The 14,272-nt window shown below is 47.0% G+C and overlaps 1 protein-coding gene across 2 annotated transcripts; it reads left to right on the forward strand.

Moving 5' to 3' along the window:
• The first annotated feature begins 20 nt into the window (after positions 1–20).
• RPL15 (ribosomal protein L15) lies at positions 21–4,507 on the forward strand. Of its 2 annotated transcripts, none has more exons than XM_068674366.1 (4): positions 21–154; positions 913–1,094; positions 2,097–2,233; positions 4,147–4,507. In XM_068674366.1, exons 2-4 carry the CDS (start codon positions 923–925, stop codon positions 4,450–4,452), a joined length of 615 nt encoding a protein of 204 aa, XP_068530467.1. In that variant the 5' UTR covers positions 21–154; positions 913–922; the 3' UTR covers positions 4,453–4,507. The 2 variants fall into 2 exon arrangements, with proteins under 2 accessions (XP_068530467.1, XP_068530466.1); XM_068674365.1 differs by having other exon boundaries at positions 28–154; positions 910–1,094.
• Positions 4,508–14,272: the final 9,765 nt, after the last annotated feature.

Raw genomic sequence — 14,272 nt, forward strand, 5'->3', positions numbered from 1 at the left:
GGCGGGGCCGGGTTGGCTGCGGCGGAGCGAGGCCCTGCGGGGACTACATTACCCATCAGGCGCCGCGCCCACCCGCCGGAAGCGCGGTGCCGCCGCGGGGGGGTGTGGGAGGCGGGCCTCTTCCTTTCCGGCGTGGGGCGCCATCGGGTGCGGGGTACGTCTGCGCTCGGTCCCGGCCGCCATCCGCCGCCATCCGGGCCCATCCGCCGCCATCCGGCCGCCCGCGGGGCTCGGCGGGGCTGCCCCGCAGCCGGGATGCGGGCCTCAGGCCGGCGGAGGGCCCACCAGGCTGCAGGAGGGCGGGGGTGGGGGTAGGCCGCGGGGCGCCCGGTGGGTGCGGGGCGCCGGGGGTGGGGAGGGCCGCAGGGGACCCCAAATGGAGGCTGGGGGTGGGGAGGGGAGGGCTGGGGCACAGCAAAAGGTGCAGAGAACTCTGGTTTGGGATGGTGAGTTGAGTGGAGATCTGATGGAGTGGGGTTTAGCTCTGCGTGCTGCTGGGGTCTGGGTGCTCAGCGTTTAGGGATGCTTAAACCACGTTATAAACTGGCACCATGCCTCTCACAGTCATGCACGTCGTCAAAGAGCAGCGTTCACGGCTTGGTTCAGGTGGTAGCTGTCAGTGTTGGTGACATCTCAAGCACGTGAGGCACCAGCTCCTTAACTGCGCAGTTCAATGCTAAAGATCATGTAAGATGGAAGAAAATTCCTCAGAACTGCTGTGTTTTACTGCAGACTGGTAAATGGGAGCCAGCGTGTTACCAAGTGTAACAACAATTACAAAACAGCACCCAAGCATACTGTGTGCCAGTGGTGTTACGTGCACGGCCTCATACTGCGCCATTTTATGGGAAGATGTTCAAATTCAGAATGATAACTACTGCCCTCTTTTCATTGATCTCTTGATCTCAGCAGCTAGCCAGCCATGGGTGCCTACAAGTATATCCAGGAGCTATGGAGGAAAAAGCAGTCGGACGTGATGCGGTTCCTCCTCCGCGTGCGCTGCTGGCAGTACCGCCAGCTCTCTGCCCTGCACCGCGCTCCCCGGCCCACCAGGCCAGACAAGGCTCGCAGGCTGGGATATAAGGCCAAGCAAGGTAATGAGATGGAGCTACCACGTTCCTGTCAGCCTGCTTCCTTCCTTAACTGGTAGTAGAATGCCAAAATCAGAAGCTGGAACACCGCCTGAGGTCTTCTGGATGAAATACTGTTATAAATGTATTAAATCAATAGCAGTGCCTACATCGCAAACCTTATTTCATGTAATTCTGAGTTCATGCCCCCTGTGGTCAATTAGGCAGATGAAGATCAAGTGGATCTTGACTTCAGTTCTTACTCTTGCGCTGTGTTATTGCTGCAACAGTGACCAGTGCTCTTAGCACAGTGGATTTGTAGGTGTGGGGGTTCCTTTCTCTGGCCAGATCTTGTCACCAGTCTCAACAAGTTAGCTGCCTTATAGCTGTCTGGGCTTGCCAAGGTTAAATTAGTTTCTGTCATCATTAGGAAAGTTACTGGGGAGTGAAACAAACTCAGGGAAAGTGGGCATCCATCTGTAACTTGAGCAGATCTTCAAAGCAGGATGCTTGTTCACCATGATAATAAAAAAGTAAAGAATCTAAGCTTCTGTTATGTTTGTGAGGTTTCCTTTCCTCCTTTTTCAGTGGTCAGGTTTCCACAGGGTTTATGGATGGCTTGTGCTTCAGTGCCTTATCAATGCTGCTGTTGCAGTGTGGCGTTCTAGTTCTGAGGTGACTGCTTTGTTGCTTTCTTGGGATGAGGAGAGTTTAGGATGGTTTTTTTTGTGTGCGTGTTATCATACAGCTACAGCTGTTCTTAGTTCATATCAAAGCGCACAGTGGAAAGGTGCCTTAAACTCTGGTTTGGAACTAGAAAGTAGCCACAACAATACATCACTTCCATTATTCAGTTACAATGGAAATAACAAAAACACCCTACGCTAGTCACCAAGAGTTGTAGGTTTTAGCAGCTATTGGTACAGTGACCTACTTTTTTGCAGCGTTTCCTGTGAAAGTTATGGGGCATTAAGTTGCCTCACCATGATTTGCACTGCCTGCACTGACAGTCACTGTTTCTTTCAGGGTATGTTATCTACCGTGTCCGTGTTCGCCGTGGTGGCCGCAAGCGCCCGGTCCCAAAAGGTGCAACCTACGGCAAACCCGTGCATCATGGTGTGAACCAGCTGAAGTTTGCCCGGAGCCTCCAGTCCGTAGCAGAGGTGAGTATTCTGGTTACTGCTCAGAAAGCGGGGGTTACAAAGGTCAAGTCTAGTCTGTAAAAATGGAAAATACTCAGAGACAAAAACAATGACTGTTTTCTGTTAGGTAGAAATCTTGAATGCTGATAGCAGGAGAGCACCTGGATGTTTTGAAAAGCGGTACTGAGACAAATGCTAAAAACTACTCCGACTTTACAGGTAGCAGGTGGTGGAAGTACTGAGGCGGTTTCTTGAAGTGTGTTCCTCTTCCTGAAGTATGGCACAGTGTGTGCAGGGAAAGACGTGCTGCTAGTATAAACTGCTGTAAAAACAGGGGTTAGGCATGAGGATTCAAAATTCAAATACAACAAAGTGCCTGGCTTGGGTCATTGGTAAATCCTGCCGTTATGTTCCCTACCATGATGTATGCATTGCCAGCTTTTGGCAAAGGTCCTTCAATGAAGTACGAGCAAGTTCCTCTCTTCAAGTCTGCAGCACCTCTTTACATAGTAAGAGTGCTGTGCAGCGTACTGAGCTGTGTCGTAAGATCTGAAAATAGCATGCCAGAAACAGTCTAATTTAAAAAAAAAATAATACTGAAAATGGAAGCTTTCATTCAGGGCAATCTTCATTAAATTTTGCAGTGACACAGCAAGAGTAGTGATGAAGGGCTGTAGCTCTCACCTATGGATAAAACTCCATGGCTTAGAACAGCACGAGGCTGCACTCTGAAAAAGAGGCATTGTAAAAGAATGAAGACTGCTCCTTGTCTTTCCATCATTAAGCAGAGCATTCATTTTAAAACAGAGGTGATGAGTTAAAACACAGAACTGTATTTTTAAATAGAGCGTTCGCGGTGTGCTCTTCATATATGCCATTCCCAGATGTCTGATGGCTAATCACACGCTCGGTTGTGATGACAGCTCGTGCAAGAGGTTACTGACCCTCTGTTTTAGTCCAAAAGCTGGCTTGCTTTCTCCTGGAAGACTTCTATTCTTCGGATAAAACTATTCTAGAAATGCCAAACCGTGACTGTAGCTGTCATCCCCAAATAGAAGCTGGTTGAGGGCGGGTGGTATTTTAATGTTCAGTATGTGTCACTGCCGTGTGCTGGAGTAAAACAAGGACTTGAAGAAAATAAATTTCGTATTCAGGAAACGGTCAACTAAGGTTTGGGGGAAGACTGTACTAATAGGTTGATCAGATTAGGATAGAAGATGAATGGGATCTGTTGGTTCGTACTTTCCCACAATGATAAAGTTCTGGGATTAAACACACTGATAGTGCTAAGTAAAATAAGGAGTGTTCTTGACAGAAGAGGCAGATTGAGTTTCAGAACTTGCATTTTCTGCTTAGTTTCCTAAACTCTAAGACTGTTTTCTTTCCAACCACAACCGAGGGTAGGAATAGTGGAACTTGCTACATCAGCTGTTCATATTTGTTCATATTTGTCAGTATGTGCTTAGGTCCTGCAGAAATGTCTTCCTCCCCTGTAACTTCGGATCAGTCTTTCGTAACTTTCCACAAAAGATTGTTCCATGGCCCCAAGTCTACCTTGTGGTCTTCATCTCCACCTTGAAGTTGTTTTTCACTCTGTGTATTTACTCATTGGGTGCTTCTGTGTACAAAGCAGTTCCTCTCTTTGTCAACCAAATGCCTTCCTCATTACATTCTGTAAAACCTGTATCACTAAGGTACTCAGCATTTTTTTGAATACAAATTTCTTTGGCCAATACTTTTTTCTGGTGTTTTTGCAGCCAGAGGTTGTATAGTTTGGGGGGAAGGTTCACTTGGGGCAAATTGAAAATTCTAACACTTACAGAATTTTAGGTTTGAGTTGCTCATCTCCTTCTGCATGTTATGCGTGTCCTTCTCCTAAGTTGTGTCCTTGCATCCGTGTTCTCATAGCCTTTCATGTGGATTTTTTCTTCCAGGAGCGTGCCGGCCGTCACTGCGGGGCTCTGAGAGTGTTGAACTCCTACTGGGTGGGAGAGGATTCCACATACAAGTTTTTCGAAGTGATCCTGATCGACCCCTTCCACAAGGCCATCAGGCGCAACCCCGACACGCAGTGGATCACCAAGCCCGTCCACAAGCACAGGGAGATGCGTGGCCTGACGTCCGCCGGGCGGAAGAGCCGCGGTCTGGGCAAGGGCCACAAATTCCACCACACCATCGGTGGCTCGCGCCGCGCTGCCTGGAAGCGACGTAACACCCTGCAGCTGCACCGCTACCGCTAGTTCTTGTAAACACAGCGATCTAATAAAGCTGAGCGGGTTCTTGAATTTAACTCAAGTGCTTCTGCTGCTTCTTGTCTTACGCGGAGAAGTGTAGAGCTCTCCGGGAGTTCAGTTGTTCCCATATTTTGAAAGGTTTTTGAAAATGTCATTTGGTATTTGTGAAAATTCTAGCCCCCGAGCCTAGAAGCCTTGTGATGAGCTTCACTTTGGATAAGGCTGTGCAGTGTGAGTTGAATGCTCTATGGCTCGTCCCCGTTCTTTATTTTGCTGATGTGAGAATATTTCTTCACTGCCCGTAGGTGGGAGTCACTTTCCTGTGTTTAGTCCAAAGGCCTGCTTTGATCTTGTGCAATGAGTTGTAAACTGAAATTGCTAGTTTATTTTTTACAGGTGATTAAATACTAATGACAATTTTATTTTATTAGTTCTGTTTTTTTGTATGTCTTCAGTGCGAAAGCAGCTCTTGAGCCTGCGTATCAGCACACATAGGCTAAACCACCTAAGCACAGGATGGAAAGGCGCAGCTTGCTCTGTTCGTTGAGGTGTGCAGTGTTTTAATATTTAGTGTAGGTGTTACGCAGTTCGTACGGTATTCCAGGCCACTCATTTTGTATTGGAGGCAGTATCTTAGATCTGCCTTTTGATACCAGAGAATGCTTCTGCGGTGTTGAAGAGCAGCATTTTGATTTACTCAGCACGCTCAGGTGTTGAAACAATCACATTCGGATGACAGACTGCTATACATGAGTGTTACAGGCTGTGTTTTGAGAACTTAGTATGACCTTTCAGCATGCAGTTAACTTGTACATACACACTGAGAGGAAAATAACTGCAATTTCTGGTAAATTCACCTGTGCGGCTGTTTTAGCTTTCACAAATTTCATACCGCTCCCATTGGGTAGTGATAGGAGAAGGGATTGTTAGAAGGCCTAAGAAGTAGCTTGTGTTTTCCCAGACGTTCAACTTGGGTTGTGTGGAAAGGACTTTAAAAAAAAAAAAATTAAAAAAAAAAAAATAGTAGTAGTTTTGGGACTCAAGTGTCCAAGGTTTCAACTGAGAAATTGAAGAACCTAACTTATTTGCTCTGATGGGTCTGTTTTTCAGGAGTGTGATCTGAAGAAGAGGCTTCTTGGCAGTGTGTTCTTCTAGTCAGGAAGAGCTCAAGAGAGCAATCCTTTCCTTCATGCCACATTTTGTTTGGCTCAAACAAGAAAAAACTCAAAGGATTCTTCTGTAGCTATGTTAAAAAGTGCTATCTGCTCCTTGAAAGAATTTTTTGGTTTTTTTTTTTAACCTTTTTTGTGGGGGGAGGACCAAAGAGCAAATTCAGTGAATGAGGCCTCTCTTGAACATGGAGGGGAGCTGGTGCTTCCCTGCATTTTAAGGCTTAGGGGCTTAAAAAAAAAACACATTGGTGTGCGTGGTGCAGGGAGAATCCTCAATTAACCTCGCGTGAGTTTTCCCCTCACATTCCTTCAGCATCTTGAACTCTTAAAATAAAGGGCGGAAAAACCTCTCCCCTTCAAAGGGTTCGTTCAAGTCCGCTGATGAAGATGCATGTGAGGGCATGGTATGTACCGGGCAGGCGAAGTAACTTGAAGCAGGGGGGATTATTTTCAAGGGAAGCTCAGAGTACGTACAGCTCATCTCGGGTCTCCAGGAGATCAGGTTGCCCTAGCATCTCCTCACCCTGGGTGTTTCTTGTGCTTGGGGTTGGAAGGAGGGGGAATTGCAGCGTAGTTTTTGTGTGAAGACAAAAAGCAAATGATCCCCTCGTATTAAAATCTGAGAAATGAAAACCCAGAACACTGAAGACATTTTTTTTGGGGGGGGTTATCAGCTAGGGAAACCAGGCGTAGAGGGGTTATGTGATCCCTGCCTTTCATAACTGATGATTTTTGAGCCTGTTGTGCAAGTTCAACAGAGACTGCCAATCTGTGTTCCTTACGGGTTAGGTGAAAATCAGTGAAGTGAGACTTCACAGTTGTCCTGGGGAGAGGAGTTCAGCCTTACTTGTACTCGAGTTATACTCACTGCTGAAATTTATGAGACACCAAGGAATTCGGTAAATCGTTTCCAAGCCATCTGCCTCGCTCTGCGTGCAGGACTGTTTATTTCTCTCTCCGAGCAGACATCTTTCAGGTGTAACTAAAAGAGCTGCCTGGTTTCTAGACAGGACCAAATGAGCACCACAGTTAAACTGTTGGCAGCGAGCAGCGTGGTGCATCGGTGGTGGTGTGGGGGTCTCAGCGTGACGCAGTGGAAGACTGTAACATCGTAATCACAGCCCGGGCTGCTAATGAATCAAAAAGCTGGACTAAAAATAAAGCCCGATTCCCACTCTTTTACCTACTCGCCCTCCAGATGGCAACACCACCTTTTAGTCCTCGGACAGCTCTTTGCCTTTGTAGCACCTACAGGTCTGGTTCGGAGGGTACCGAGCCCAAACACCCGGGGTGCTGGAAGCGCTGCTTCAGCCACGCAGAGGCAACCTGGAGCCCAACTGGTCTCTATCCTGGGGCTCTGAGCAAATAACCAACGTGTTGATCCAATCCTCCTCAAGTAATTGCCTGCAACATGCGGCTGTGCAGAGGGATGGAGAGCCCGTGGGCTGCTCTTATCTTTGTGTGTCAAGCTTCTGAATCAGCCCCGATTTAGCAATTACACGCGGGTTGCGAAGTCTCGCTCCCTGAAGTTAGGAAGTGCCGGGCTGTGCTGCTTATGCAACCTTAAATTCGGTGGCTAACGTGCCAGGAGAGGCCTCTGGCAAAGCCAGGACGGGCACCCAGTCGGGCTGGGCCCCTTCTCACTGCCTGAGATTTGAAAGAGCCTTCTTTTCTTCAGTATCAAGTGATATTCAGCAATAATGTGCATAATTAAAGGCTCTCATGTAACGAAGATGCCATTTAATCTCCTTCTGTCAACTCTCCACCACTCAGGGAATGGCCGTGGCCGTGCTGGGGGCACGCAGCGTGCTGAAGCAGCAGCAAATCGTGCCAGACCCAGGCTCTCCCAGCACGGAAGCAGCTCGGTGTGTCTGCGGTGCCTGCCTGCAGCCCTTGTGCGTGTCATGAAAATGAGTCGCCATCGCCGAGAGCTCACGCGCCACGTGTAGGAAGTAGCTTATTACTCCGGCGTTCACTCATTCATCTATTCATGCATTTTTCTTCCAGCATTGCTTTCCGGTGACTAACGAGCAATTATCCGAAGCCTTTCCTCGTGTGAGAACCACGGCCGTTCAACTCATTCGCCGTACCAACCCACCTGTCTCCTCCGCGGGGCTCGTTGTGAGTCAGACGGGTTCGGAGAGGGGTGAGACAACTCCACCAACCCACCAGAGAGGAGTCCTGAGCCCGGTGTTCCAGCTCCTTCGGAGCTAGACATAAAAGCGGTGCCGTACAAGTTGCTGTGTCGTTTGCAACAATTTGCATAGCAGCTCTGTCAGTGTGTGGTTAAACAAAGTCACCGGAAAGCTTTTAAGTAGAGTAGAAAATCCCATCTTATTTTCACTTTGTTTATAAGTTATTGCTGCTGTAGTCGATGGAGAACATCTGCTTACGATCTTGTGAGAGAAGACACGAGGTTTGCTTGCACTGTAAGAACTAAGGACAGAGATAAACCAGCTGATATTCATGAATTTAGGAAAAGAGATGGAAATAAATGCAACTTTCTTCATTTTTTTAGATATATACATTCATTATTTATTCAATTTATATGATTCAATTGATTCTATTTATCTGGAGAGTCTAGTTCCCAATCTCAATGTAGATGGTTTTATTTCTGGCAGGTGCCTGCCTGTCCATTCTTAATAGAGACAAAATAAATAAATACATAAATAAAGCACAAACTGATAATGAGATAGCAAGTTCATCACGTTAAGGCCAATGACTTGCACTGGGAAGATGGTATCTGCCCTTTATGAACAATGCATATTTTAGATTACACTTGATCTTTGGGTTTTGTACCCAGTTGTACCCAAACAGCAATTTTAAAGCAGTGGTTATACCTTACCCATAGGAAACAAAAAGTAAATGAATTACTATGATGGGTTATGCTGGAAACCCAGTTCTTAGCTTTATGGTACTTCTGTTGCTGAGAAGAAAAAAGGGATGAAATAAAGCAACCCACTGTGAACAACTGAATCACTGTTCAGGTTCCTGAAACTAAATGAAAACTTGGCTATGGTTACTATTTGCATTGGCTGGTTTAATAAAAATGCAAGTATCATAAAACTATGTAAAATATAGGGAATAGAGGACTTCTATTTTCTCCGTTGATGGTCCGTTACACTTAGGGCTGAAATCTGTTAAATACCACTCTGTTAAACAGTCTTGCCTTGTAGCGGGTACAATTCAGGAAACACTCTTCATTTATTTTAAGAAAAATAATTAAAAAAATGAGGAAATAAGAGTTTTGAGTCTGAATTAATATTTTAGCCATTTTATGATTGAGCCATTAAAATTAATATTTTAGCCAAATTATGATTATTAATTATGATTATGAACGAGAGAACTGGAATGTTATCCAAACCATAATGAACACTGAAACTTGATGGTTTTGCAATTTTTGTCCTAAAATCGTATCAATTTTATTACAGTTAGGTGTTGCCTGGTATGATCCTTTTGTAGGAGCTTTGCGATGACAGTAAAGATTGAAGAAATTGCATTGTACACGGGGGAAGGAGAATCAGGAGAGGGGTTACTTTCCACTTTTCCCCCTGTTGCCCCTTGAAGTGATAACACCAGCCTGGCTCTCTCGGCACCTACCAGCCAGCCTAACCCAACTAGTCTTGTTTTTCCTGGTTTTATCTCAGCTCTGCTTGCTGCTGACTCAGTTATTTTATTTTTTTTTCTTTTGGTCGTGGTGTTCAGTACGAGTGAGATGACCATAGTTGAGATCGGTCGGTTTTGTGAAAAATGAGCTCCTCAGCTTTGCTGGTAGCGCAGATAGCTCTGTCTGTCTGTCAGTCACCAACTTGGAGGCAGGAGATCCCCTAAGCTGGCAGGAGATCTCCTCATCCAAAGGTAGACCCCGTGCACTGCACCCTGCTGGGATCCGCGACCTCTGGCTGGATTACGACTTCGTTTTGCCTTGAAGGAACAAAAGAAGACTAGTGAGCTAACCGAGCCCCCATGCTGGTGACGGTAGCGGGGACACGGTGCTTGATGGCATCCGTCCTCCCAGCGGCAGGTCACAGCGGAGGGCTGACAGCAGGGTGAGGATCTCCTGGCCCCGCGGATGCCCTGGGTTGTGCTGCTCGATGCCCGCAGGCGAGTCACCAGCAGCGAGCCGTGAGCCCCAGCGCTTGCTGGCAACTCCCACGGGGCAGCCGGCACGAGCTGTGTCCGTGTGCGGGATGACACAGAGGGCACCTCCTGTAATCTGAAATGGGAAGTGGAAATCCAACCTGTCGGGACGGGTCTGCTCCTGGAAGCTCACGGAGCCGGAGACTTTCCAGATGACTCAGAGCAAGGCGATTGCTCGCTGGGAAGTGCTGCATCAATGGTTTGGAGGGATTATATAACGAGCAGCTGTCCGCCGCCGCCGATCACGTGCCGGCTCTGCAGGATTTATGCTCACAATTGACTGTTTTTGAGGAGTCGCGATAAAACAAGAGGGCAAGTGTCTGGAGGCACTTCGGGATGTGGCTGAGCTCCTGCCTGGACAGACGTATTGGCTTGTGCTGGCTAGGGTGTTGGTGAAAAACTGCCAGTGTTGCTCACTGGAGGTGAACGAGATTCCTTCTATCCTCAAAATAATAATAATAATAATAATAATAAAGTGTTTACATTCTCCCAGCTCTGAAAACAAAACAAAGCAGAACAGGAATGCTTCCTTGTGTTAACATCTGATATGTTGTTCAACATTGCCTTTGGAGATGATACCTGATTGTGGCGGGGAATTCCAGGAGCGTTCAGTCCCTGGCGTTGTCTTTTAGACCCCAGCTGGGAATTGCAGGCGTTCGCCGATGTTCGTGCAACAATAGATGAAGCGACCCTGATGATTTGATTAAAACTGTACATGCCTCACCAGGAGGTTTTTGCTCGTCATCGCTGGAATGAAAGAGAGATTTTACTTCATTCATTCTTTTTTTTCTGGTAATGGTTTAGGCCATTTCAGATGGCCTCTGACTTTCAGCAGAGAGCCAGTTCTGCCCCACGTGAAGCTGGTGGCTGACTGATGAAACACGGCTGACTCTACCCACCAGGCCGATCGTATCCAGCTCTGTTTCCCCCCTCGCTACGTCAGAAGCGATCTGGGCAAGCTGCTGAGGCATAGCACGGGCAGCCCCAAGACACAGGGCAGCCAGAGAGCTCAGCATTTCCTCTGTTTGTTCAAGCACCAAAATTACTGGTGTAGGTTAGCCTGGATCCATAGCAACGTTTGTTTCCAGACATATCCTACAAGCATATTTCTATGACCATAGGAACACAATTTCGATCTGACTGGTGTTATGGGATTATAACCCTTTTCCTTCCAACAGAGCTTTTCCAGACTTACCCAGAATCTGAGTTATTTTACGAAGGGCTGTGTATTTTCAAAATAGTTTGGATACCTCTGGTTCGTTTCTAGCAAGTTTTCCCTCTAACCGCCAATGCCTTGCATAGAATTTTATGAGAAACTACATTTGTTTTAGTGGTTAAATTTTTATAGCTGGAAGCAATTTTCTTTACTGTAACATTTCAGAAGCCCTTTATGGCTCGCGATATCTCATTGAAAGCCTGAAGATTGAGAGCGACTGCATGACTTTATCATGTATAAAGCTTATTATCTGACATAATTTGGTGCATAGCAGGCTTATTTATTTAAAAGGTCACACAATCGTATTTCACCACTGGTAATGGCATTTTTATCCATTTAATAGGTTTATCCTAAAGCATATTTATTCCTAATGCATTTTATTCTGAAGCCAGTTAATAACTTTAACTCTTCGGGCTCTTGGCAGAACAGGGAAGACAGCATTTAGGAACTGAAGTTTCATCAGCTGGGCCTGATCCAGGAGGATACAAGGTCTGATGGGGTATTTCACGCTTTACCTCCTGAGGCAACCCAGCACCACGAAGCATCAGACCTTAACTCATCTAATGACCTCCAAGTTAGCCACACTGAGACAACAACAACAGTCAGGAAAAAAACTCTGCTCTACACAGAGCTGATAAGAGTATGAAGCTGTCCCGGCTCTTACATTGCCAGCTATCCTGTGGGTAGTTGCGTGTGATCATTCTCTGGGCAGGAATATGCTTTGGTTTGTCCCCCAGAGAAATTTCTCTGATTGCAGTGTAGTAGCTTTTGTTCTGTCAGGATGTAAAAACGCAATCCTCTTCCTCTGGACCAATGCGTCAGAACCAATGGTCCCTGTAACATGGGGTTGGGATGCTGTGGCACCAAATCTTGGTGTTTCGGTGAAAGTAAGGGGCAGTTTTTGTGCATCCTTAACACAATCTGCTCTGCTCATCTCCCCAGAATTGTGATCAGCCCAATCAAGCAATAAATACTCTCATCTTTGTTTCATTAGCTGATGATTTCCTTGCTGGATAAGCAGCTGATGTAGCGGCAGATGAAGTAATTTATAGCACAGAAAGGAAAAGGTGGGCAGCGATATTACTGCCATTAAAAAAAAAAAAGAACAGGCTTTATTAATGCAAAATAATGTTTTGTCTTGCTGGAATAAAGGTCCAAGTCCTCACTGGCCATGAAAAACTGCAGGGGCAGCTGAGGCTAGGTGTAACGTGCCACTTCTACAAGAGATTATTTCCTGTACTTTTAATTCTATTATCACTTGCATTACCAGTTTCTGTGTATAAAAAGCACATCTGCAGTAACACTTGGTTAAGACAGAAAAGCTTAAGTGTTACATGCTTCAGGCCATAACCCGGCTGCTAAAGAGCTGAATCAGGAAGAAAGTTACCCTATGGGCAAATTAGCATTTAACTGGCTATTATGAGCTTTTATATCTTCCTCCAAGCCTCTGATACTTGGCACGGAGAGACAGGATGTGTGAGCGGGTGAACAATTTGCGAGCCAGTTCCTCTGTTTCGGTTATACTTAGCTCCATGACTACACTGCTCCTGGTACCTAAGCAAGTTGCATTCGTGTCATGTAGGCATGCCCTTGATGGGTAGGCTTTAAACCGGTCTATATTTAGCTTTTGCTTCTTCCTAAAGCGTTCTGCACACATTCGGTCCGCAAAGGGATGCGATGACAAGCTGAAGACCCCTGGGACCTCCTTATCAGGGTTTTGCTTCAACAGGGAGAAAAACAAAGTGCAGCCAGCTGAACAGTTAGACGTGTATGGGAAACAGAAACAGAGAATAAGTAGGGCAAGGGGTCAGGAAACACTGTGTAGGGCTTGACCCACTACAGTCAATAGAAAAATTTCCACTGGCTTCCAGAGGCTGAGATTAGTTAGGCGAGTTATTGCTATTTATATCATTAATGTAGGTAAGAAGTCGTGGCTATAGCTATCATCATAGTGACTTTTAGAGGGCAGTGTTTAAGCTAGTGACAGAAGATGATAGATAAATCTTTGCTGTAAAGAAGCTGGAAACGTGGGTATAGGGTTTGGTATCAGCTGCCTCACCTAAGAGAAGCGTGCTTGTATGAACTGGTTCCACCTGCAGCAGCAGAGCACAAAATCGATCAGGACAGATTACTGCGTGTTTCAGAAGGACCTCGGGAAGCAAACCGAGCAGACAGAAAAGCAGTGACAAAGTATTTCATGTGGGGCAGAAATAACCTTCATTATTTGTAAACCATCGTAAGCTGTGAATTAGCAGGGAAGAGACCTTGGAGTCACTGTAGATCTGTGAAAATGCCAGCGTAGTTGTGAGCATCAGTCAACGAGACAAAGAATAGGTTATAGGATTTTTTTCCTGGAGTAATAGGAACAAAGAAGAAGAAAACACCGGGAGGTGTTGAGGCTTGAAAAGATGCTGCTCTTTGGCAGGCTTTGCGTAAACATATTTTTCCTCTTTGCAAAGTGGGTGTTTGGGGATCAAATGAATCCCGCTGTACGTGTTCCAGGCACTGGAGAAACCCAACCCTTCCAAAAGCAGGCACATCCCTGCTGACAGAAACTGGTGGGTCCCTGGCTGGCGTGGGGTGGGTTAGGAGGGCCTCTCCGCTTGGACCGGCCTCCTGTCCTGACCTCAGCAACCACCAGGCCTGAGGAAAGAGGAGTCATCGGATGCCGCATACCTCTGGTGAGGTGGCCGAGGCGCATCCTGTCCCACCGTCCAGCTATCAGCTGCAGCTGGCAGCCCAGCCGGCCCTCGTTGCGGCAATGCTGCTGTGCGGTCTCCCACCCAGGGGCAGGGGAGCGTTTAGCACAGGCGGGGAGTCGCTCGGATATCTCAGGAATTTAAGGATGCAGCTCGGGCTGCTCCCTGAGCGTGGGGTGAAGGGGGAAGAGGGGAAATTCTTGTGTTTCTTCCTGGGGGTGAGAAGGAAGGGGAGAAGCTGCAGGTGGAAGCCTCCTGTCTCACTTTCTGTGCTTTTCCCCATTTCTGCTCCTTGGCGTGTTGATACCCTGCTTCAGTCTCTTCTCAGCACCGCAAGCCTTCCGCAGGGAACAGCACAGAGTCACAGAGTCATTAGGGTTGGAAGGGACCTCCAAGGGCATCTGGTCCAACCACCCCCTACCACCACTGTCACCACCAAACCATGTCCCCAAGCACCACGTCCAACCTCTCCTTGAGCACCCCCAGGGATGGTGACTCCACCATTCCCTGGGCAACCCGTCCCAGTGCCTGGCTGCTCTCTCTGAGCAGAAATGTCTCCTCATTGCCACCCTGAACCTCCCCTGGCGCAACTTGAGGCC

Source organism: Anas acuta, chromosome 2 (assembly GCF_963932015.1).
Source record: "Anas acuta chromosome 2, bAnaAcu1.1, whole genome shotgun sequence".
Taxonomy (NCBI): Eukaryota; Metazoa; Chordata; class Aves; order Anseriformes; family Anatidae; genus Anas; species Anas acuta.

What these genes read in the sequence shown, in the direction of transcription:
- RPL15 (XM_068674366.1), top strand. Translation starts at nt 923, where the DNA reads ATGGGTGCCTACAAGTATATCCAGGAGCTATGGAGGAAAAAGCAGTCG. An exon ending in GGGATATAAGGCCAAGCAAG is followed by an intron (nt 1,095 to 2,096) that starts GTAATGAGATGG and finishes TGTTTCTTTCAG; the next exon opens with GGTATGTTATCTACCGTGTC. An exon ending in GCCTCCAGTCCGTAGCAGAG is followed by an intron (nt 2,234 to 4,146) that starts GTGAGTATTCTG and finishes TTTTTCTTCCAG; the next exon opens with GAGCGTGCCGGCCGTCACTG.